General features: G+C 40.7%; 2 protein-coding genes across 5 annotated transcripts in view; one reads left to right on the top strand and one right to left on the bottom strand.

The window, feature by feature from the left end:
• The window catches only part of LOC143037873 (dual specificity protein phosphatase 18-like), a 28,347-nt gene extending 21,379 nt beyond the window's left edge, over nucleotides 1-6,968 (top strand). For 3 of the 4 annotated variants that reach the window (XM_076206504.1, XM_076206495.1, XM_076206485.1), the window contains exons 2-4: nucleotides 2,490-2,702; nucleotides 2,949-3,163; nucleotides 3,280-6,968. In XM_076206504.1, coding sequence (XP_076062619.1) covers nucleotides 2,490-2,702; nucleotides 2,949-3,163; nucleotides 3,280-3,457 — 606 coding nt within the window. In that variant the 3' untranslated portion in view covers nucleotides 3,458-6,968. Of the gene's footprint in view, nucleotides 197-2,489; nucleotides 2,703-2,948; nucleotides 3,164-3,279 lie in introns of all 4 variants that reach the window. The other variant, XM_076206513.1, reaches the window with a different exon arrangement.
• A 3,765-nt stretch (nucleotides 6,969-10,733) lies between these two features.
• On the bottom strand, nucleotides 10,734-14,047 carry LOC143035009 (general transcription factor II-I repeat domain-containing protein 2-like). Its single transcript, XM_076201403.1, has 3 exons — nucleotides 14,009-14,047; nucleotides 11,634-12,198; nucleotides 10,734-11,533 (listed from the first exon to the last, which is right to left on the bottom strand). The coding sequence occupies exons 1-3, from the start codon at nucleotides 14,045-14,047 to the stop codon at nucleotides 10,734-10,736; spliced, it is 1,404 nt and encodes a 467-aa protein (XP_076057518.1).
• Nucleotides 14,048-25,000: the final 10,953 nt, after the last annotated feature.

The following is a 25,000-nucleotide window of genomic DNA, read 5'->3' as shown; positions in this document are numbered from 1 at the left end:
GCGTCAAGCACGGATAAGAACACAAGAAGAATAGAGGAAACTGCAAGAGACCATGAAACCTACACAAGGCAGTTCCGTGTCCCGAGATGGGACAAGGTGCCACTCATTCTCAGACCCTGGTTACTCATCTCCATGGCACTCTTTCCTCGAGGGGTAAAGGACTTAGGCCTGTCTGGGTCAACCCCCTCCAGTACCAGTAAGCACTTTTTGCCTTTATTCTGGTGGCGTCATCAGAAGCGTACTAGTCTCACATTCGCTTAGTTGTGAATTTGAGCCCCTCACTTCTTTCCGATTCCCAGCAGTGACTGTTTGTTACCTGCCCTAACCGTCCCATAAAGAGCATAATAGGGCAAAGGTGACGTAAGCTCCTCACCACCCCCCTTCTGTCTGCCACCAGGCTATTTCATTCATTTACGTATAACCCCTTCACTACCGAGAGGGTTTTGTCACTGGTGGTATTCGTCCTAACGAGGCAACCCTTCGAAGAGCTATGAGAAGGCATTAACCTTATGGGATGCTGATGACCCCATAGAATAGAAGGCGTTACCCTTGTGAAATTTTGATTGTAACTGTCGCCAGACCATTTTATTCAGGTAAAGGACGCCCCTCAAGATGTGTCCATTTCAATGAATCCTTGAATTTGGTATTCGACTCTCCCCCTGTTCTGATGCTACCCGTGTTAAATCTCTCTTTGACCACCTCTACGAGTCAACTTCTTCGGTGCTGTCGATATTGTTGCCAAGGGTAGAAGAGCTGGACATTTCCGACAAAACACTAAAGTTACGTTATGGGCCAGGCCTCCGATGACTCGCGTTGATTAGTGAAACACACCTGACGTTTATATTAATTTATTCTAGTATTTTGTACAGATTTTTTAATGAAATGTGATTTGTAAATCAGTTATGAACCTATGTTCATTTCATATATGTACCTTGCAGTATATTGGACCGAACGCGTTCAATTTCAGTTTCCTAAGAAGCTAATGACTGAAATGAAATGTGACATGAGTATACGCACTGTTGCTGATTAAAAAATAATAATAGAAATAATAATAATAGTAAATCGCTGCATCAAACACCCGGGCTCAAGACTTCTGAATAATTTACCATATCATTTGGCGTTATTAGCCGTCTTAAACGACATTAGCGATTTCGCGTATCCCGTCTGTCATATTCAGAAGCTGATCGTCATGTTTACGTCTTGCTGCCATAATGTCATTTCATTTCCTCTTTAATCAACTGAAGTCGTGGAGGGAATGTTTGACAATCATGCCAGTCTTTATGGCGAGTCGGCGGTGTACTTCTTTGTGAATCAAAATTAGGTTTAAGAAGGAAATAGGCAAGAACTGGTTTATTAATAGAGTGGTTAACGAATGAAATAGACTTAGTAACAATGTAGTTAGCGCTGAAACAAATGGTTGTTGCAAGAGATTAGATAAGTTTATGGATAGGTATGGTGGACATGGAACATCATACAGTCACTGCTGGGAATCGGAAAAAGTGAGGGGCTCAAATTCACAACTAAGCGAATGTGAGACTAGTACGCTTCTGATGACGCCAACAGAATAAAGGCAAAAAGTGCTCCCTGGAACTGGAGGGGGTTGACCCAGACAGGCCTAAGTCCTTTACCCCTCGAGGAAAGAGTACCATGGAGATGAGTAACCAGGGTCTGAGAATGAGTCATTTCGTAGCACCTTTCCTTTGTCCATCTCGCGCATCTTCAACCCTTTGGTTCTCCACTCAATCGCTGTTCCGTGGTGGCACTTTCAGCATCAGTGACATCTCGTGAACACAAAGGCTCTCGTAACAAACAGGGCAATGACTATTTCTGAACTCTCCAGTGAGTCGGTGTGTGTGTGTGTGTGTCTGTCTGCCTGTCCTTGAACGTGCATTCGGTATTATATACTTGTACGACTACATGAGCAAGTTCTCAACGATAGCGGGGGTCTTGGTCGACGTAAAATAAAGTTTTTTGGTGTTTGTCATGAAATCGGCATAGATCGTTAAACTTCTGGAGAAGTTTGGTGCATCATATTGTTTGAGCACACCTGCTTGCGCAACTTTTCTTCTAGCGGGTACCCTCTCACTCCTACTCACAAGCATCGCCAACTACACGTTTTCATTTTCTCTTCCTTATTCTTCCTCTCCTTCTTCTGAGGTTGATTTCTCCATCCCCGTTATCATCTCGTCTTATTCTTATACACGACTCTACAGCTTTTTCTGGCAAAGGTCAAAGGACAAGAAGTAGATTTACCATCCCTTTCTTTACTTATGCTTGTTTATCTTCTTTTCCCTTCCTCTCCCTTTCCTTTCCCTTTTCATTATTTTTTTTCTTCCCCATTACACGTCTCAAATGAGCACTGGTCATCCGACTGACATTCAATGAATACTCCAATATTCTTTTGGTGGTTTAACCCTAGATTATTATGAACATTTAACTCCTTTATGAAAGTCTTAATACTGAAAATTAATTCTTTCCTTTCCTGGCAGATGGTTCACGAGCGACGCGCCAGCCGAAACCCGGCTTCCCAAGTCTCGTGTGTCACGGACTTCCTTTACCTCGCCGGGGCACGCGCCATCCGGGCGCCGGCGCTCCGCGAGTTGGGCATCACCGTGGTTATCAACACGACAATCGAGCTTCCTCTCCTGCCTCTGGATAACATTGAGGTTGTAGCACTCAGGATCCAGGACTCTGTAGGACAGGTAGGCAGTTGGTCACGTCTGTCCAACACATTGGGAAATGGAAAAAAATATATATATATATTTATCTATGATGTTGTCAGGGGAAAAGGCTCTGGTTTTAAGACAGAGTTAGCTTTCCGAACGAGAGGGTCAAGATGAATAGAATTAAGTGTCCTCATGATCTGGGAGGTTGAATTTTAAAATAAACATAATGTAGGTACATATGGATTAAAGTTCATTTCCCCTTTTTCTTTTCCCGGCCACCAGGACCTAGAAAGCCACCTGGACGAGATCACGGACCGGATCGAAGAGACGCGACTGAAGGGCGGCCGCGTGCTCGTCCACTGCGTCGCCGGAGTGAGCAGATCACCCGCCGTGGTTTTGGCCTACCTCGTCAAACACGCCCGCATGAGTCTGCGCATGGCGTTCCAGCACGTGCGCAGCTCAAGACCTTGTGTACGGCCCAACGCAGGGTTCTTCAGGTAAGGGATGCAGAGTCGTGGTCTTAGGAGACATCCTGGTACTGGATGATGTAGGATCACGCCTTAAAAATACGCGTGCAGTGAACCTAACTAGACATCTTTGTCTTTCCTTGCAGACAACTGATTGCCTTCGAGGAGAAGATTCACGGCTCTGCCAGTGTTGCCATGGTTACCCACCCCGAGCTGAACCTCAGCATCCCAGACGTGTGCGAGGACGAGCTGGAGATCCTGAAGGACAAGCAGTGGGTGAAGATGATCAGCGCTCGCCGAAACTTTGAAAACCAGTACGCGTAGCCCAAGAGAAAACCTCCACAAACAAGCGTCATTCGCTGGACGGTGATGCGCCGAACCTTTGGAGATTTGCCAACGCGCGAGAGACTTGAAAAATCAGACACTCCTCCTTTTAAAGCCAATGATGATGGTAATAGCGTCGTTCTAGGTGGCGTTTTTAACGCAGAGCTTGTTCGTTTCCCCAAGGAACGGTGGTATGAACTGGTACCAAGGAAGGGTAGAAAGTCACCACAGAGACCCATGAGTTCGCGTGAGGACGAGATGCGTAAGATCGAAAACAGACACCAAGAACTTTGTTGTCCGTAACAAACGATATGAATCACTCGGTACTTAAATGGACAGGGAGGTGGTGTTTGAGGGCGATTATGGATTATCAGACATTCATAAGAAGGGTCCCTTATTTGAAAAGGGTCTACTTTTGAGGAACTCAAAACATGCCCGCTTGTCTAATAATGACCATACATATATACATAACTTCCATACTTTGACTCTAACATGTCCAAAAGCACCAACACCATTCACATGTTACAGAGTGCCGGCCTTCAGGTTCTCTCTGAGAACGAAAAAGAGGGAAAGAATAATGATAATAAAAAAAGGACTGATATAGTGTGTCCAGAGGATATACTCAGGTCCTCCCTCAAACCATGCAGGTCCTATTAAAATTCATACCACCGTCTATATGTGTTCAACCGTGTGTGTTTTTTCAGTGTTTACGTTTCCAAGGCGCCGGGGAGCGTTCGGGGATGGTTTCTTGTGCTCAAGGATGACCCAACTCCTTCCGAAGCTTCGAGACCACCGCCTAAATGTGTTCATGGTGCGCCTCTTCCCGAAACCACCTCATCCCTCCGCTTCCTCCGGAGGAGCAGGGAGAGGACAAGGTGGTGGAGAACGCACCTGCTCTTTTTTTCCTTCTGGGGGCCACACTTTTCTGCAAGACAGTGTCTTGCCTTTCGTGTTATGGTTACTTTGGCTTACTGAATGCGCCTGAGACGGATGACTGCGTGCACGAGAGAGTAATTGAGTCATTTATCTGTGATACAATGAACGAAGAACATTAGGGTGATGGTAGTAACCCGAAAGGGTGATAATGAGATACTCTCGAGAGTCAGGGTGAAGAGAAAGCGCCCCACCGACATCAGGGTGCAGTTTCTGTCCCCCATAAAGGAGTTGGATTTCCAATACAAAAATGTCCGTCTTGTCACGGCTCCCCTTCCGCGTGGCCCAAATTTGAAAAGGCGAGGTCGGAGGGGAGTGGGGGTTGGGAAGAGAGCGAGTGCGAAGTGCGTATCATTGTGATGATTCGTGAGTTTAGCGTGTGGAGGCAGGGCCGTCTTGGCACCTACTAGCCCTCCCCCTTGGCACTCGTGCACCCCCTTTTTCATGCATCTTTACCCCTCTTAAGCCCAATATTGTTCTTGAATGTTAATTTATTAATTCCTATCAATAGGTTTTATTCTTACTGTATACTGATTCTTGTGGTAACAGTGTTATGTAGCATGGGTATATATGACCGCATGTATATTCTCTCTAGGTATGTATGAATGCATGTGCATGTTTGGGAAATGGATACCAACATTAGCTTGCGCGTGATATGCCATGCGCGTTTGCTCGTGGTTGTGCGCACGCGCGCTGGCGCGCGTCGCCGCACAAAAACTCATAAGCAGCCCTTCCACGAATGAATACCCGTCGGTACGATTTGTCTGTCGACTTGCAGGAAAGGCGAAGTGTTGGACAAAACATCCCTATTGTCTTTGGGCGACAATTTTTCGTTTGTGTGGGGAGCTGCTTTACATTTTTAAGCGCAGAAAAAAAAAAGAGTTATTGGTGATTCGTTAGTAAAATGAGGTCGTGTTTGACCGACAAGGGATTTTTTTTTTTTTTTTTTTTTTTTTTTTATGTTCCTACATAACGATGCGCAAAGATGTTGATGTGGTGGGTGACATGAAAGAGACCAATGAGACAGGAAGTGTTCTAACGTGTTGTCTTCGACTTTGGTTTCCATCAAGATTTCTTTTCTTTTTTCTATTTTACACAAAATTATACCAGAAAAAAAAGAAATATTCTTTTTTTATTTACATATTTTTTTAGTTGACTTCGGTTGGCTCTTTGAGTACTTCCATAGAAACTCAAATTGTTTCTTTTGGAAATATGAATGCGTTCGGATCCTAACAGCGCGTCATAACCATGCAATGTTCCCACTTTTCTAAGACGGGAATTTAAAATTGTTCCTTTGCATTCCCACTAAACATACGATATATATATATATATATATATATATATATATATCATACAAAACGTGGCCGGTACACTGCATCTCCAATATGCCACTCTATGCCACTCTATTTGCCAGAAAACACAAAATTGTTACGTGTTGTAGTTATAAAATACATAGTTAATATCCTTAATCCTATAATTTGTAAGGAAATTCTATCACGGCATCGGATCAAAAAGTACTTTAAAAGATTGCAATATTAAAAAAAAAAAAAAAAAAAAATAATCCTGAACCAATATTCACAATTGTCTTTAGCTTTGATTTATATTTGTATCTTTTACGAAGAACAAAATTTCAGGAATTATAAAACGCCATCAATATATTCCGAGATGCACTTCCTCTTCGTTTAAAATGGAAATTATAAAACAGTGTATCATTCGAATTGCCCCGTGTGGCCGGAGTTCCACATAAATCCGATTTAATGAATATACAATAATACCTCCCAAATCCGAAACTCCATTATCCGAACATGATTTATGTGTAGTATATATGTACCAACTCTGGATACTTACTGGCCGAGTGTGTTTGAGTGTCGTTATTTGCGGCGGAGGTCGATGTGTCGGCAGTTCGAATCCTGCCACCAGCGAGTTGGACCAAGGGCATGGTTAACCAAATTACACGCTACAAAGTCATCTGTAAGGGGCATCGTCCTAGACTCCTGAAAATTTAACATTGGAGTGAGGCAGTGGAGACTGGGGAGGGGGGATGAAATTATCTCACGTATCCGAATAACCCCCCCCCCAAAAAAAAAAAAAAAAAAAAAATCGGATGTGGAGGGATTGCTGTACTTGCATGTGAGGAAAAGAACTGTAATTTCCATGACACGAGTAAGTGTAGTTACTCAAAGATACTCTATTTGTCGTTTCAAACACTCCATTGTTAATTCACCCTAGATTCTTCTTTACTGATTTCAAGTAGTTTTGTGTAACTACATTGTATAACCACCTCCTCCTGAATGTTCAATAAATATTAATCAATGAATTAATATATGAAGATGTATGGGCATAGGAACAACAAAAATACCAGACTCAAGTTATTTCGGTATTTGTATTACAATATACGCATTCGGACTTACAAGAGTCGTTGAATATTCAAGTAAATGCTGGAAGAGCCTGCAAGTTAATTTTCGAAAAGTAGCCTTCAGTACGTTATGTACTTATAAGGACTAAACACTAAGATTTGTGTTTGTGGCTGAGATGGAAGTTATTTTTATACGAATAAACCATTACATATAGAACTTTATCTCTGTTGTTTTATTTTTTCTGATGGTGAAAAAAAAAATGAATCCATTGGCAGCATTTCCTAAAGACTCGCATAATTTTTATTTGTTGATTCAATTACTGAAGCAAAATAATGCTAATAGAAAATGAGAAATTATGAAAAAGATTATTTGCCAGGTTGTAAATCTAGCATTAAACTGGCCAGCATATCATGCCGTCTTGGGGAATAAATGGTACCCAAGGTGCTTAAGAACACCCTCGAGGTAAAGATCTAATTTAGCCAACACCGACCTAATCAAAATTAAGTGAAGAACAATTGAATGACTGCCTGTCTGGCATGGCAAGCTATGATGATGATAACCAAGGGGAAGTTATGAACAAGGTACACTTTTATAAACAAACAGACAAAACTCACACGATTAGATATAGGATAGGTTGAGGAGCCTACGCCAGGTGGTGCTGAGTAGCTGCGGCCGAAGTAGTCCCTTTTGCTCTATTAAGTGCTCTGGCGGTTGTTGGGGCAGGTAACACTCACTGTTGGGAATCGGGGATGAGTGCAGGATTCGAACCCACAACTAAGCGAATGCGAGACCCCTGTTTGAAAAAACGAATGTGAAAGATGTACAAATGGAGACCCAAATTAACTCACTAAAAACAATAACTTTATCAACATGAGTGATGCAGGTATTGTTGACTTGCAAATACAATTCTTGGTTTTTGAGTTAGTCTGAGACTATATTTTCATTCACAAATATTATGTTCGTGTGTAAAAATGTTAGCCGTCTACACGGGAAGATGCATTTGAACAGCAGATAGATGACTCTTAATCCAAGAACCCATGCACGTGCAAAAAAAAAAAAAAAAAAAAAAAAAAAAAACCAGTATATATATATATTATATACATATATATATATATATATATATATATATATATATATATATATATATATATATATATATACACTCGCTTGATGCTGTAGTGGCACCGTGCTCGACTGCTAATTCAGCGTTCTGAGTTCGAATCCCCGCCCAGAACTGAAAAGCATCAGAGCACTGGAAGCCGGATCCCCGCTCAAGTGTGTAAGGATTTTTTTTTTTTTTTTTTTTTTTTTTTGTCTGTGTGTTTGTGTCTGTGTGTGTGTGTGTGTGTGTGTGTGTGTGTGTGTGTGTGTGTGTGTGTGTGTGTGTGTGTGTGTGTGTGTGTGTGTGTGTGTGTGTGTGTATGTGTGTGTGTATGTGTGTGTGTGTAAGGCCGTTATCCATAGATTGGGCCATATATAAGGTCTAAGCTCTCATCTGGTAGGGTAACAGCTGTCAATCATGACATAAACTTTAAAAGATAGTGTGTATTTCCACAAGTTATACTCGTACACATTGGGAGATATATGTCGGGATTTTTCTCCTCCTATTCCGTGGTTCTCCATTCATCATAAGGAAAATAACGAAAAAAAAATTATAAGAAATGTGATCGAACATCATTTAGGATGCAGCTGGCGAATAGATGTCAGCCAACATGGTTTCCGAGCGAAACGCCCTTACACAACTGACGTATTAAAAAAATAAAGAAAAGAAGAAAAAAATAAAATAAAAATAATTATACTATATATATACATATATATATATATCTATATATATATATATGTATATATATATGTATATATCTATATGTATTTATATATATGTATATATATATATATATATATATGTATATTTGTATATATATATATTTATATATATATATATGTATTTATATATATATATATATAAATTTTTATATATATATATATATATATACAGTATAGTAAAATAAACAGAAAAAAGACACAGCGTCCATCTAATAAATCTGCAGTTCTTCGTGGTGCCAAAAAATAAATATAATTTTTCTTTACGAATGTACGAACCGTACGGTGTATATAGATTAGGTTGTTTGGTCGTTTACGCTTTGAAAAACGAATGAGATGACGATACGTAATAGACAGGTTTCAGGGAACTTCAGGAGGCGCCATCGGGTTCAGAAACAAATCCACGATGAAGCTTTATTGTCATAACCTGAAGGCAGGACAACCAAGTGAGAATGGCGCAGATTCATTCACTGCAGGTATTCTATGAAATAGTACATACCAGTACATTGTAACTTGTTGTGCGTGATATATCATTGCCTTCCTACCAATTGCAAGATCATTCTGAATACGACTGGATGTTTGTGTTGATGTCGTTGATATATTTTGTATCTTGTAATAGTATGGTACCATTGTGCACATATTATAATTATGTACAACACTGTACAAGTATTATGTATTGTACTTGCGAAGTGTTCAATTGTAGTTGTATTTTTCCATTGAATAATTGTCATAGATTCTATTGTATATTTATTTTGTTATTGTCATTGTATATTTCTGTGTGCCTTTTTGTAAGAAGAACCAAGGCGAATTCTGTATGCTTCCCGCGCTAGCTCGGGGCTTGGCGTCCCCCCAAGCAGTCAATTTTGATATCGTCTCCAACAAGTGCGCACGTATTGTCTTGTAGCACTATATAATTTAAATATTTATTACGACCCCGTGGTTTCATTTAGTGCCACCTTTACATAAAATGGTGGCAGCGCGATAAAGCAATTACTTTTGTATAAACAATTCGTTTTTGTACATTTAAAGTGCTATGAACAAACGCTACTTTTGAACTTTGAAGTGTTGTGAGCTTTTGATGGCCAATACTTTTCTCGCGAGTGCATATATTTTTCGTTCCCCTTTTCTCTCCCCCTACCCTTTTTTTCAGAGAGGTATTTCATTATGGTGCCATTGGAACAATTCCTACTAGTGACTTTTGATATTTTTGTTTGAAATGGTGCTCAGGAACCGTATTCTACGGACGCGCCAGATGATTTTTGGGTGGTCTCATGTGGTCTCCAGCTTAGCATCTTATTTTTGAACTTTTATTCCTACAATCTTCATCTACATTCATCAAAGGATCACCTATTATTCCTGCGTGTGTCAGCTTTAATCTGGAGCCTGGATGGGGAAGGGTTATTGAACATATTGTATCTACGTAAATCGTCTCCGTATCAGCCAGTTTCGTTCACCACCTTTTCAGTGACTATTTGCCATTAGCGTTCAAGTTTGTACATCTTTTGTTAGTTATGCATGCATATCATATTGCACTATTGTGGTTATAGTGTAATAATTGACCAATAATTCATTTCTCTGGCCAGGCTGTTGCTTATATTAGAGCAGGGGTCACCAAACTTTTTTCACTGCGGGCTGGATAATGACGAGCGCGGGCCGCATAATCATTCTGTTCAATACTTGCAAGCCAGAACGAAAGCTCTGGGAAAAAAAGACGAAAAACTAAGTTTACCATTCCATGTTAACCATGAGTGAGTGGCGTGCAATGCACAAAAAACAAAAACAACCAACATGTTTATTGACTAAAAAGTTATCAAATAAGCGACGTTAGCAAAAAGATAGTTACATCAGACATAGTGTGCACATATAAGCAGCAAAAAAGGTTAGTGAGATTTATGAAACTGACGTTTGGCTTTCAGAATATCATCAATGTTTGGTTTGGCATTGCTGCATCCAATCAAGAAAATTGCTTTCAAATGTTCATCAGTCAATCGCGTTCGATGTGTTGACTTCACATACTTCATTTTTGAAAATGTTTGCTCACAGACATAAGTTGTTCCAAACACTGATGCAATACCAGCGGCAAAGTTCTTCAGTTTCGGAAAGTCATCATCAGGTAAGCAGCGGTAAAATGCAACAAGTTTTCCTTCTCTGTGCTTCTCTTTTAACTAGTCATTTGCTTGCAAATCAATGAGTTCCATCTGCAGTTCAACTGGCACATCATCAAGGTTACAATCAAACGGATTCTGGAACAGAAGAATGTCACTCTCAATTCTGTCAAGATCTGAAAATCTCTTCAAAAAATGCTCCTTCAAGTCACGAATAATCTTTTTCGGAAAATCGAGGTTGACATCTTCGGCGATTGTAGCGCAAAACTCTTTGAAACAGTGAAAATGAGAAAAGTTTTCTCTTTCCAGTTGTGCTTCAACCAATGACAGCTTTCTCCGAAATCCTTTGATGATTCTGTAGAGATCACAGACGAGGTTATCCTTTCCCTGAAGTTTCAAGCTCCGTTCATTCATGTGGGATGTGGTGTCGACCAAAAATGACAACTTTGACAGCCAGGCAGGATCTGACAGCTGTGGATCAGCTCTATCTTTTTCATTGAGAAAAGCATCTATTTCGTTTCGGAGGTTGTAAAAACGAAACAGGAGTTTACCGCAGCTGAGCCACCTCACTGCTGTGTGATAAGGCAAGTCACAGAAATCAAAATAAATTTCTTCAAGAAAAGCCTGGAACCGACGGTGATATGCATGTCCCCGAATGAAGTTCACAGCAGAAACGACTGGTTTCAGTACACAAAAAATATCTAAGTCTTTCCCACAGAGTGCTTGCTGATGTATGATGCAGTGTATGAACAGAGCGCCCGGAATTTGCAAATCTTCTAACTGAGTCCTGATCTGCCCCACCAGATCCTTCCTCACTCCAGCCATGTTTTTTTCCTCCATCAACTGTTGTTCCATGCATGCTGCAAACGGATGCCAACTCTTCCGTTATCTGAAAGTCCAAATTGACACCACGAATGAACACGAGAAGTTGTGACGTACTCGAGAGATCAGTAGACTCACCCAGCGCCAGAGAATACCGCAACAAGTTCCTAGCTTTCTCGCGTATCTGTAGCACTATGTTCTCTCCAAGTTCTTCTGTTCTCCGCACAACTGAACTTGCTGAAAGACTGATACTTCCAAACAAATAGGCTTTCTCAGGACACAAGTCATTTGCTGCTTCCATCATACACTCTTTGATGAAGTTGCTATCAGTAAACGGTTTTCCTCGTTCTGCCATCTTATGCACTATTTTGCAACTTGTACGAATGACAGATTCATTTTCAGCAAACTTTCTCGTGAAGAGATTTCTATGAGTTTCTAAACAACGTTTCATGGACTCATATTTCTCAGAGCGTAACTTTCCAGAAAACTTTGAATATGTTGATAGATGTTTTGTTTCATAGTGACGCCGAAGATTGTACTCTTTCAAAACGGCAACACTTTCGCTGCATATTACGCAACTAGCTTTCTGGTCTTTTGTTTCCACAAAGAAGTACTTTACTCCCCATTCTTCATTGAAAACGCGAAACTCGGCGTCCACTTTTCTTTTCTTAGTAGCCATATTGAAGGGTGAAGAAAACGGAATCTGAAAATGAAAAAGACATTGAATTAGAAACATAATTGACATCCTGTTGAAACACAAGAAAAGCAGAGGATTCAGGGGTCACTGGTGAAGCTACGTCTCACCAAAGGTAGGGGAGAGCTTGGAGAAATGGGACGCCAAATTTTACTCTTCCAAAAATGTCTCTCTCATCTTTCATGGAAGAGCTGCAGCTGCAGCTTAAAAAATACAATGTTTGTTCACAAAAAAAAAAATTATGCACATTTTTTAAGAATTTTCACACTGGCAAAGATAAATAAGTAAATAACATTAGAAACACCGTAATTGCAGGGCCATAATATTGGAGAAACACCTTGTAGACGAGTTGCTTCTGCTGCATTTCCAACCGACCGATCCAGTACTAACGTGTTTAACAGGAAGAACATAGGACAGTGCCACTGTTTTGGCGCCAAATATTCCAATCGTTTTTTTTATTCAGAGCTATGTCTCAGTTCTCCCGCGTCCCATTTCTCCCAGCTCTCCCCTACATGTAAAGTTTATAGGTACCTTTGGTAATAGAATATATCACATAATAAGGTTTACAAAATATATAAATAGGGCCGGTGTGGCGAAAAATATGTAGGCTGTAAAATATGTATGGTTTGCACTTCTGCGCATGCGTAGACCGACACTGACACAGAGCAAAAAGAGCTAGATACAAACCGCGCGGTTACTAATCCACGTTTTTTGACAAATAATGTAATATATAGGATGGGGTTGGCGCGCGAAGCGTGCCAGATATCCTTCTTTACTAAAAGGTTGGCTTCTTACTACGCAGCTAATACTAAATCACGGATTCAATTTGCCTATTTAGCGCAAACCCTACTTATTTTACGACCCTACTTATTTTTCCCGACACCGGCCTAAATAAACAGCCTAGAGACCAGCTCGATTAACACCTTGACCGGGGAATTTTTCTGAGCTGGGGATAATATTTTCGTAATAACACGAGGCTTCTATGGCATTGTTATTCTATGTTTGTTACTTTATGACCTCTAATCACACTTGTAGTTCACTTACCTATCACTGTCAAACAAAGAAATCCTTGTTACATACCTACAAAATGGATGACAGGCAAAAAGAAGTAAATATTTCTGGAGCGTCGGACCTGTGTTGACGGGGCGGGAAAGATGCGTGTTTGCGTGTGTTGCCATGGAAACCATGTTAACGTTAGAGCGTAGGCGGAGCTACCACGAGCCGTGGAAAAACTTGGGATGGCGCGAAATAAGCAAACATTACAATAAACAAGAAAATCTAGATACAATAATTTAAAATCTACAATAGTAAATTTAAGGCACATAGCAGTCAGGAGGTCTCCGCACGCGTGAAGATCTAGTATTCTAAACACAATATTTAAATTCAAATTGTATCACAAAGTTTCGTGTTCCATACGTTTTATCAAGCAAATTCAAGTACCGTCGGCGGGCCGGATCCGGCCCGCGGGCCATAGTTTGGTGACCCCTGTATTAGAGGTAGCCATATTTGTTTACGTCTTGTTGCTTATGCCATTGGCGGCCCTATCTGTGACGTCACATTAAGCCAATTTGCCTTATTTTTTGTATAGTTATCCCTTGCGGTACAGTTTTCCTTCATTTGTGAGCCATAGAAATTTTGTATTATTGTTTACATTCTTCCAGGCAAACGAGTTTCCAGTTCGTGGAGTAAATTTCTACGCGATCGTCATTATTATTGTATGTATAGAATATCTTGTTTTTGGTTTTCATGCTATTAAGGAGTGGATTATAATTATATTGCCGCACTTCAAAAATGTCTAATTAGAAATTGCCATAATTACTTGTCCCTCAAAATCAATATGAGACAAGGGCTCATACATTCACTTTGTTGCATCAGGATCCATGTATTGTTAAGTTTTCTGGTCAGGATCGCCAGTATAGGGCTGCTGGTTTTATTCGCTAATGCGAAGATAGTATAGTGAATACAAATGTTTCGACTGAGCCTGAGAAAATATCATTCGTAAGGTCACAACTTGTACCTATTTCATTGGCAGCTGAAATGTTGTCAGCTTTGTGTTATGACCCCAAGGTTTTGAACTATAATTATAATACTTTTGGAGCTAATTTCCTTAAAGTATTTTCTGTAACCCCTGTAGGTAATAATTTTTAATGGTGTTCTAATTTGGCAGATGTGCTTACATCCCACTTGGGCACTCGTAACTATATGCGTGCTCAGGCCCAAGCCAGCAAAATAGCTGTCGAAGCCTTAGAGTCTCTCACATTCAGAGTGGGCAGATAAAGATGCTATCACTTTAGATAGGTTCAACCCTATTTTATATATTTTTAAACATTATATTATTGGTGTCTTTTGAGAGGAGAGCGGCATCTTCTCTTAGCTACAAGACGGATAAGTTCCTACTATATTTTGCAACAAGGCTTTCAAGTAAACTAAAAGAAGTACATTCTGGTTCTTTGTATATTAGCAATGCATATCAACATACCAGTGTTCCTAGTTCTCCTCCTCCACCCCCTCAGTCGTCAGTACCTACTCAAAGTTCTCCTTCAGCTACATTTACACCTGTACTTACATGTACCTATTGTAACAGGTCAGGTCACGTAAGTGCTATTTGTTTTCGCCGTAAGCGTCATGAGCATAAGTCAAGGCAGTCCCTGTCCGTATGAATTTATCTGATGCCTCTAACGTGACACACGACATCTTTAGGGTACAGCCTCAGGATAAATTTAGCTACTGTCATCCATGGTCAATGTAAACATTCGACTGATCAGTGTTTCAAAATTTTGAGACTTAGAGCTGAGACCTCTCATTAGCCTAGGCAACCTCAGTCCCATTTTCACCAGCGCCCGTATCAGAAACCAAAGGACTGGCCAGTAATGTCCGATCTCAGATCATCCCATTGGTGGGTGCTGAGTCTTCTCAATTATTCGCCTTCCAATTTCTTACGGAGAACACACCTATCTCAGTCACTGTAGATACTGGTGCAAATTGTAGTTTTATAGGTAGAAAATTTTATTATGCTCTCCGGGATTTGTACAATCTCCCTTTATCTCCATTTTGTAATAGTTTGCATTCTGACTAAAGTTCTGCCTTGCCTATTCTTGGGTCTGTTCGCATTCCCTTGCGGTTTTCCTTGCATGCTACAGTTTACCATGTTACTTTTGCTATTGTTTCTGGAATTACTCTTATGTGTGATTGCATGGCATATATATATCTCCTAGACGCCGTATGGGGACTTTCCATAATTCTGTTATTTCTGCAGGGAATAGACCAGTTTTCACTTGTAACACTCTTTCTGTGCATAATCAGACCATACATATGTTTTCAAAGAGTTCTAATCGTTTTGACTATCCTATTCTTTCTTGTGCTGCTATTGTTATAGGAGAACATCATATTGGACCTGCGAGTTCAGTTCGAATTCCGGTGCGCATTTCAGGTGCTCCATTTAGGTCTGACGTTTTATCTCAGTCTGACTCTGTTCGTGTTCGTCGTCTAGCATTGGAAGGTACTCTCTCCATTATTCTTGAGGATCATGTTACCACAGCTATGGTAGCCAACGTCACGGGTGCTCCTATCGCCCTCTCTCCTGGCAGTCACTTAGGCTCCTTTGAAGTAGTTGACGTTTATGATTTCCAGGATTCGCCTCCTACCATAGCAGGTTGTGTGCTACAGTCTCTACAAGCAAGTGACACAGCTCACTTGGCCTTCAAGTTTGCAACGTATGTAGGTGAGATTGATGTTCCTGATGAGACGCCTCGTCTCATTAAACTGTTAGTGAACCACCGTCAAGCTTTGGTTTTACCTGATGATCGTGTGGTTCATAGCAATGATCTTCAGCCAGGTGTTCGTCCTGTTTAGGTTCCCTCTTACAGGTTACCTCACTCTCTTCGTCTTATAGCACTGTTCATGGTTGACGACTTTTTACGTGAAGGCGTTGTACAAGAATCTCACTCAGAGTGGAACTCGCCGCTCTTCCTGGTGCCTAAGAAAGACGGATCTTTTAATTCTGTTATTGATTATAGACGAATTAACGAGATCACTATTCCAAACCATTACCCTTTGCCTGTATTAAGTGATCTTCTCAAGCCCATTGGAGCTGGTAATACGGTGTTCACCTCCTTAGACGTATAGGCAGGTTTTTTGCAGATTCCCTTGGAGGAGAAGTCTCATAAGAGCACGGCTTCGTTGCCCTATAGGGTTGCGGGATGCTTTCTTGACTTGCCAGCTCTTGATTAACTCCATTGTTCATACTGTAGTGGGAAATTAACTTTTTGTTTACCTGGATGATTTAATCTTAGTCTCCAAGGATGTGGAAAGCCATTTCCTTAAGTTGTCCCCGGCCTTGCAACGTTTTGCTGAAAATGGATTGAAACTCATTTTGCCCAAGTATTCTTTTTTAAATCTAGCATCCAATTCCTAGGTCATATTGTAGACAAACATAATATTCACACCACAGATGGTTTTCTCCACAAAATTGTTGAGCCAACTATAGCCATTCAAAAATTATTAAAATGCATTCACCCTTGTAATTGTTCTGGCAGCTCAACAATATTGTAGCTATTGTGTAATGCACCTATTAAGCAACAGATGGCATTGGTGTGTGAGACCTCTTCAGTGTAAACAAACCTTCTCAGCATTGCAGCTGCATCACGTTTTCTTCATAATTGTTACCTCATTTCGACTGTGATATAGGTAAGTTATGATTCTTTTTATGCTCTTTTCTATATATTTAGGTGTTGAAGATATAACTGAATATAAGCTGTGTTTGAATTATGATGTTTATGATAGATAACGAGCTGTTTGAATATTGGTTAACAATTTTGTTGAGCGGCACTCGTATGGTAAAATTCATGGGTGGAGGAGCGACTCAACAGAATTGTTGAGTTTGACTGTTGGTCCACAATTTTGTCATTCACAATATTTCTTATATCTTCCTCAGATTATACAATGGATCAGTCATTTTTCTATGGGACTAGACACAAGGATCTGCAGCCAGTGGTGCCACATAATCCAGAGTATTTTGATGATGGCCTGGATGACGATGATGATGTTGCTGATCCAGATTTTGATCCTCATAATGATACAATTGAGAGTGAAGACACAAATGATGACCATAATATCCATCAAGAAAGAAGTTCTCCTTCACAGCAGCCAGCCAAACCACGTGCCAAAAGACGTAAAGTAGATAGAGCAAATATTGTTGTAGTGAACCCTAGTCTTGAGCATCCTAATGAGCCTCTCTCACGAGAGCGACAGTGGAGGAAGGGGGATATTGATAACATATATCCAACAGAGACTGAATTCACCAAGCCAGATGATCTCAAGACACCTTATCAATACTTTTCCCAGTTCTTTACACATGAAATGGTTAGCCACATATCATACCATACAAACTTGTGCTCAGTTCAGGTGTTGACTAATAGTATTCAAACAGATGACAATGAAATCCAAAAGTTTCTTGCAGTGTTACTTTACATGGGCATATGTAATTTACCAGCAGCCGATGATTACTGGAGTGTGCTTCTGCGTTACCCCTTAGTTGCTGATATCATGAGTTGTAAAAGATTCAAATGCCTGAAGCGATATGTACACTTCACAGATAATAATAATGCTCAGAACAATGAGGATAAATTTAGTAAGATTAGGCCACTTTTTGAAATGTTTCGTGAGCAATGCAAAAAAGTAGAAAGTAGCGCATTCCAAAGTGTAGATGAAGTAATGGTTCCTTATAAAGGTACACGAGCTGGAAAAGTGAGACAGTTTATGAAAAATAAACCACACAAATGGGGTTTCAAAACCTTTTGTAGATCAAGCTCTTCTGGTATCATTCATGATCTGCTCTTGCACCAAGGTAACAATACTTTTTGTACTAAAGATTTGAATGAAAATGAGAAAATGCTATTGCTTGGGGAAAAAGTTATGTTAGTGTTGAGCAGATCTATTAGTGACCCCAAGTCATCTGTTGTATTTTGTGATAACTTTTTCACCAGTTACAAGCTAGTCAAACAGCTAGAATCTAAAATAGGTATCAAATCCCTTGGTACAGTGAGAGAGAACAGAAATGGGGGTGCACGTCTGATGTCAGATAATGAACTGAAGAAGAAGGGGAGAGGTCAGTATGATTTTAGTTCCTCAGAGAATGTGATTGCTGTTAAATGGCATAACAACAAATGTGTAACACTGCTGAGTAATGCAATAGGAGTTGAACCTGTAGGCTCTGTCAAAAGTTTTGACAATGAAAGTAAATCCAAAGTTGATATCCCTTGTCCCTCCATTGTCCTGGTTTACAACAAACATATTGGGGGGATTGACCTCTCTGACATGCTAGTGGTTTTGTATAGGACACCACTCAGGTCACACAGGTGGTATCTTCCACTATTTGGCTACATTCTAGATGTTTCTACATCAAATGCTTGTCTTTAGTACAAACGTGAAGCTGCAATGCTGAATGAGAAGGTCTTGCCATTGAAGAATTTTCGTTGTCAAATAGCCAGTACCTTGGTAAAGGTAAACAAGAAAGTAAATATTGGAAGACCGCTGTCTAGAAGCAGCACTCCAGGCAAGGGTAACACCATAAAAGCAAGAGCAACAGTAAAAACTCCATCTGCTGACATTCGTTATGGGCAATGCCAATGGGGTCAGAAGCTCAGTCAAGGAGACGTTGTGCTCACTGTCCCAAGGGTGTATCTGGATTTAAATGCTCGAAATGTGAAGTGTTCTTATGCTTAAAAAACAGGCAAATGTGTTTTGTTGAATATCATAAGTAGATTTCTGTATATTTCTATATTTTCAACAATGCATATGATATATATTTTTTTAGAAAAAGAACTTGTATTTGAACTGTGATTTTTTTTTTTTTTGCTTTAATTTCTTCATTCAAGTGCTCAAATTGTGATGTGTTTCTATGACTAAAAAATAAGCAAATGTGCTTTGTTGAATGTCTTAAGAAGATTTCTGTATATTTCTATATTTTGAACATTACAAATTATATATATTTTTTGTGGATTTTTTTTTATTTGATAATGGAACTGTGATTTTTGTTGCTTTAATTTCTTCATTCAAGTGCTCAAAATGTGATGTGTTTCATTGCCTAAAGAACAAGCAAATGTGCTTTGTTGAATATCATAAATAGATTTCTATATATTTTCAACAATACAAATGATATGTATTTTTTGTAGAAAAAGAAGTTTTATTTAATCATGGAACTGTGATTTTTGTTGCTATTTCTTAAAATATAAGGAAAATATATTATCATATAACAAAAATAGTTTTTTTTTTATTTCTATATCCTAGTGTAGGTAAAAATCATAGTATTTGGAGAAGTTTCCGTAAATGGTCAGCTCAACAAATTTGTGGAGCCTCTGAGCACAAGATTTTTACGGTAAATGGTTTACTCAACAAAATTGTTGAGCCCCACAGCATGATATCTATTAGGTACACAGAAAAATGTCTTCAGTAAAAGTTGTTATTTACATCTCAAACAAGAAGAAAAATACCTGAATTTTTTTTATTCACCCAAATTCTTCATGTGACCATTAAAGGGATATATATATATATATATATATATATATATATATACTGTATATATATATATGTATATATATATATATATATGTATATATATATATATATATACATATGTGTGTGTGTGTGTGTACAACACTGAATGAGTCCCAGTGATTAGAGATAAATTTTTATCAATCACAATGCACTTTAATTCTAAACCATCTAGGCACATGCAGAAATTGAAACGTGGTACGCCCGAGGACTCGAACTCATGCGGCGAGAACGTTACTAGTGCCGTAGTGACTACACCAATACACCATCAAGAGAGATATAAGTTGAGCGCAACTTTTCTTATATATTTATATGCTCGAGTTACATAAACATACACGAAAGATTGCGTTCAACTCATCTCCACTATGGTAGTACATTAGTAACTATACGAACGCGGGAAAGTATTTGCACAACACTGAATAGGTCCCAGTGATTAGAGATAAACTTTTATCAACCACAATGCACTTTAATTCTAAGCCATCTAGGCGCATGCAGAAATTGAAACGTACGCCCGAGGACTCGAACTCATGCGGCGAGAACGTTACCAGTGCCGTAGTGACTAGACTAATACACCATCAAGAGAGATATAAGTTAAATGCAACTTTTCTTATATATTTGTATGCTTGAGTTACATACACATACACATAGACGAAAGTTTGCCTTCAACCCATCTCCACTATGATAGTACATTAGTAAGCATACAGTTCTTATGTATCTTTATATGTTTCTATATAATTCTTTTATATCTTTATATATTTGTATACAGTTCTTATGTATCTTTATACATTTGTATGCAGTTCTTTTGTATCTTTATATGTTTATGCAGTTCTTATGTATCTCTATATGCGTTATGTAATTTTCTATGTATAGGACGAGCTAATGTATAATTTTATCCACATTTTGTAAGTACTCTGTAGTGTGTGTGTGTGTGGAGTCTGATATCCGATATATATATATATATATATATATATATATATATATATATATATATATATATATGTATATATATATATATATATATATAAATATATATATATATACTGTATATATATGTATATATACATATATATATATACATATATATATGCATATATATATATATATATATATGTATGTATATAATATATAATATATATATATATATATACATATATACAGCGTGAGAGAGAGAGAGACAGACAGACTTACAGAGAGGGGGAGGGAGGGTAAACTTCCCACTTTGAGTCTGGTGTATACGCTTCTATATATATATATATATATATATATATATATATAAAATTCAGACTGTCCTCCCCGGATTCGAATCAAGGCTCGCGTGATTACGATGCCGACACTCTACCACTAGGCTATCGGTTGTCTAAAATTCTTCAACCTGGGAATGAATCTACTCCCGAGGAATTAAGTCGACTGCAAACTGCCGTCCATACTCATTTTTACGAAGAACTAACATCTGACGTAACTTCGTGGTTAAGCTGGTACGTTTACTTTGTGGACTTATTGTCGTTGTCATACCTGAATAGAATCACCAGTGACGTTGTATTCAATCAAATAATTCCGACTGTCGTCCCCGGATTCAAACCAAGGCTCGCGTGATTACGATGCCGACACTCTACCACTAGGCTATCTGTTGTCTAAAATTCTTCAACCTGGGAATGAATCTACTCCCAATAACCTAGTGGTAGATTGTCGGCATCGTAATCACGCGAGCCTTGGTTCGAATCCGGGGACGACAGTCGGAATTATTTGATTGACTACATTGTCACTGGTGATTCTATTCAGTTATGATAACGACGATAAGTCCACAAAGGACATGACATTTCAACTCTTTGAGATAGCCATAGACAGTGGGAAGCTGAGACTCTGCAATGTTTACTCTGCTCCAGGAAAAATCAACCTCTCTGCCCTCCTCCCACCCACGTATCACGGTGTGATCTATACGGGGGACTTCAACGCCCGGCACCCTTCCCTAGGAGATGTCTCCCCTTCCCCGAACCGCAGTGGGCTACCTCTCCTCGAGTACATCCGCCGCCATCGCCTCACTCACTAGCCCACTCGGGGTGACACACACACCAGAGTGTGTGTGGCACATCAATACACCTGGTCTACCAGCGACACACGTTAAGTGCTTTCCCATACAGACTCTCTTCTCTGACCACATCGCACTTGGACTCCTGTACTCCCTACCAAGTGGGCCTTCTCCTCTTCACACCCGCCTCCGCATTTCCATTCCTCCGAAGTACTGCCCCAACTACGTCTCTTACATCTCCACTCTTCTACCAACATTTGATCTCCAGTCACACGAGAACTTGTGCTCCTCCCTCGTTGCTTCAATGCATGATTTTTACACCCACTATATCACAAGGCCACACATCAAAAGATGCCGGGAGGTCCACGCCTGGACGCTGGACCGATGCATCCTACAGGCAGAAAAGAAGACTGAGAAAGATGGTCTTGTCTTTCAAAAGCAGCCAACACCTGCTAATCTCCTCCAGTACCAGACATCCAGAGATGACCTTGTTGCCCTGCAGTAGTGGAAGAAATATATTGACAGCATCAACCACTAGACCCGCGTTGGCTCCATGTGGCACCTGATCGACAAAGTCATCAAGAAGAAACCATCGAGTGCTCTCCACCAAAGCACAGCCCATTATGCACAGGACTTGCTAAGTACTTGGTCTGAACAAGCAAAGGCAAACAATCTTCCCGCCCCCTTTCAAGAGGCACTCTCCACCCACAAGAATATTCGCACCCTGCGTCTAATAGCTGCATTATTACAGACGGATGAAGATGAAAACGTACCTATCACTGAGGACGAACTGCGTCGTGCTCTTGTCACAAGCAAAACAACAGCTCCCGGGGATGATGGCATCACCTATCAAGTCCTTCGCCTGCTCCTCAAAGTCCCTGGCAATCCCTTGCTGTAACTCTACAACCTCTGATTTATCAAGGGATATGTAACTCGTGCCTGGACATCTAGTTCCATTGTGCCCATCCCCAAACCTGCCACAGACAAGTTCAGGTCTATTTCACTCACCTCCTGTTTCTGTAAAGTCCTCGAACGTATATTTCTCACTTAACTTATGTTTCGCCTACAGGATAAGCTATCATCGCAACTCTATTGTTTCTTACCACAGAGAAGCACACACCACTGCCTGATGGACCTACATGCTCGCCTCTCCCATACCAGTGTGGTAGCCTCTCTTGATCTCAAGAGTGCTTTCGACATAGCCAACAGGGAGATTATTCTCGACCAGCTCGTAGAATTTGGCGTCCAAAACAACCTCCAGAAAATGTGCAGTACCTCCAGGGAATTCGAACTTGGTACTCCACAGGGTGGGGTTTTAAGTCCCACTTTCTTTAACGTTCTGATACACCGCCTGCTATCCCTTCTCCCCAACAATTCCCGGTACAACTGTTACCTGCTACGCTGACGATATCTGTGTGCACTCCACCTTTGCTACCGACCTACAGCGCACTCCTTCACTCCTTCTCCGAGTCGACATCCGCCTGTGGCCTCATCCTTTCCCCAGAAAAGAGTTGAGTATTCTCTCCTAGGGGCCCGTCTTGCACAAAATACCTGTACCTGGGAGCACCAGTACGCATCACTCCAGCCATACCTGCACGGCAGCACATTCATCCCATTATCCAAGATCTCCTCCACCGTCTTAAACAGCTCTTTATCTCCTTTAAATGACTCACCAACAATGCCGCTGGAATATCCTTCCCCTTGGCAAGAACCATCTATGTTGCCTTCATTCGGTCAGTCATAGACTATCTCCAGTCCTTGGTCAACTCTCCAAGACCTCCTTGGGGCCTTTAGAAAGATTCCAGAACAGAGTGATACGGTACATTCTTGGATGCCCCACCTCTACCAGAGTAGTAAATATGCAGACCGAACTTAATCTTCCCTCATTTATTGAAAGAATACACGGTAACACCTCCTTCAGCGTCAAGTGCCTCCACCCACCCCATCTGACCCCACAGTATTCCCATGTCTTAAGAACTTCACTTGACCCTACTGCAGCCTCGTTAATACATTGTGCTCCACTCTACAGCGCCTACACATTGAAGGACCTATAGCCGAAGTTGATCACGGACCGCCTCCATGGAGGATTCCACAGCCTCATGTCATCTTCACACCCACTTCAAAAACAGACCCACCGCTCCTCCAAAAACAACTAGCCCTGGAACACGTCACCGCATTGTCCTCCTCCGTCCCTGCCGTGCACCATCTCTACGCAGAGGTCCTTACAGTCAGACGGTAGCGCAGGCTGCGCTGTCTACTCATCGGATGTGGAGCCACCCGAGGGAGGCTGGGTTGGTCGCAGGTTACCCAACTCGTCCATATCTACGTACTGCGAACTACAGGCACTCCTGCTGGCTGTTAACCTACTGTGTCAGCGGCGACAGAATGGCGTGGTAATGTGCGACTCTCAGTCCATCCTACTGGCCATCTCGTCTTCACAACCCATACACTGCCTCCTCATCCATCACATTTTACAACGGCTAGTCACAGCTCAAGAATACTCTCTTACCATACCATAAGGTTTCTGTGGATTTTCTCCCACGTTGGAATCGCTGCCAATAAAAAGGGAGATCTTCTCGCCAAAAATCCCTGTGAACTGTCATTGCCCGACGATGCCACACCCTCCACCCTCTGCTACAAAAAGATCATACACCCCGCCGCTTTTCTAACAACTCTACACCGCATGAGTGCAGAACGCGCACAGAGCGTATCTGTACAACAGTACGACCACTTCCGTCTCTCCCTCCTGAGGTATCGCAAGCACAGACTCCTAGTTCGCAGACACAATATGTGACTGTACGGCTTCGCCTGGGTTACAGACCGTTGTGGCAAGTCTCTGAGGCGGGGGACGTACTACATTACTCCACCTGCAAGTTACGCGACAGTCCCAACGCCAACAGTCACCACCACTACTGCCTCGAATGTCCCTCAGTAAGAGACCTATTGCCCCAAAGCCAAGAGTTATACATGTGTGTCACTTCCTCTTAACTGACAATAATCTAGACACGGTCCTAATTCAACACCCATACAGGATGTAATGGAACTGCCTAGTGTGGGCCTTGTGGTCTCTTATAGTCTCCTTTCTTATGTTCTTATTATTGCCGTACAGCTTCACTGTACGTAGTAACGTGACCTGCGCGTCACTCATACTATGTATAAATAGAAATTATCTGCTGTACTAGGTTTGTCCCTCTATGAGCGTAATAAATCTATATAAACAAAAATACACTATCT

Source organism: Oratosquilla oratoria, chromosome 2 (genome assembly GCF_046742065.1).
Source record: "Oratosquilla oratoria isolate Oo_2021 chromosome 2, ASM4674206v1, whole genome shotgun sequence".
Lineage (NCBI taxonomy): Eukaryota > Metazoa > Arthropoda > Malacostraca > Stomatopoda > Squillidae > Oratosquilla > Oratosquilla oratoria.
The sequence above is the reverse complement of the archived record's forward strand: the minus strand, read 5'-3'. Positions and strand labels throughout refer to the sequence as shown.

Coding starts and splice junctions, on each gene's coding strand:
- LOC143035009 (XM_076201403.1), bottom strand. CDS start 14,047: ATGTATGAGCCCTTGTCTCATATTGATTTTGAGGGACAA. Junction 12,199..14,008: donor ATATTGATTTTGAGGGACAA/GTAATTATGGCA, acceptor TTTCATTTTCAG/ATTCCGTTTTCTTCACCCTT. Junction 11,534..11,633: donor GCGGTATTCTCTGGCGCTGG/GTGAGTCTACTG, acceptor ATCCGTTTGCAG/CATGCATGGAACAACAGTTG.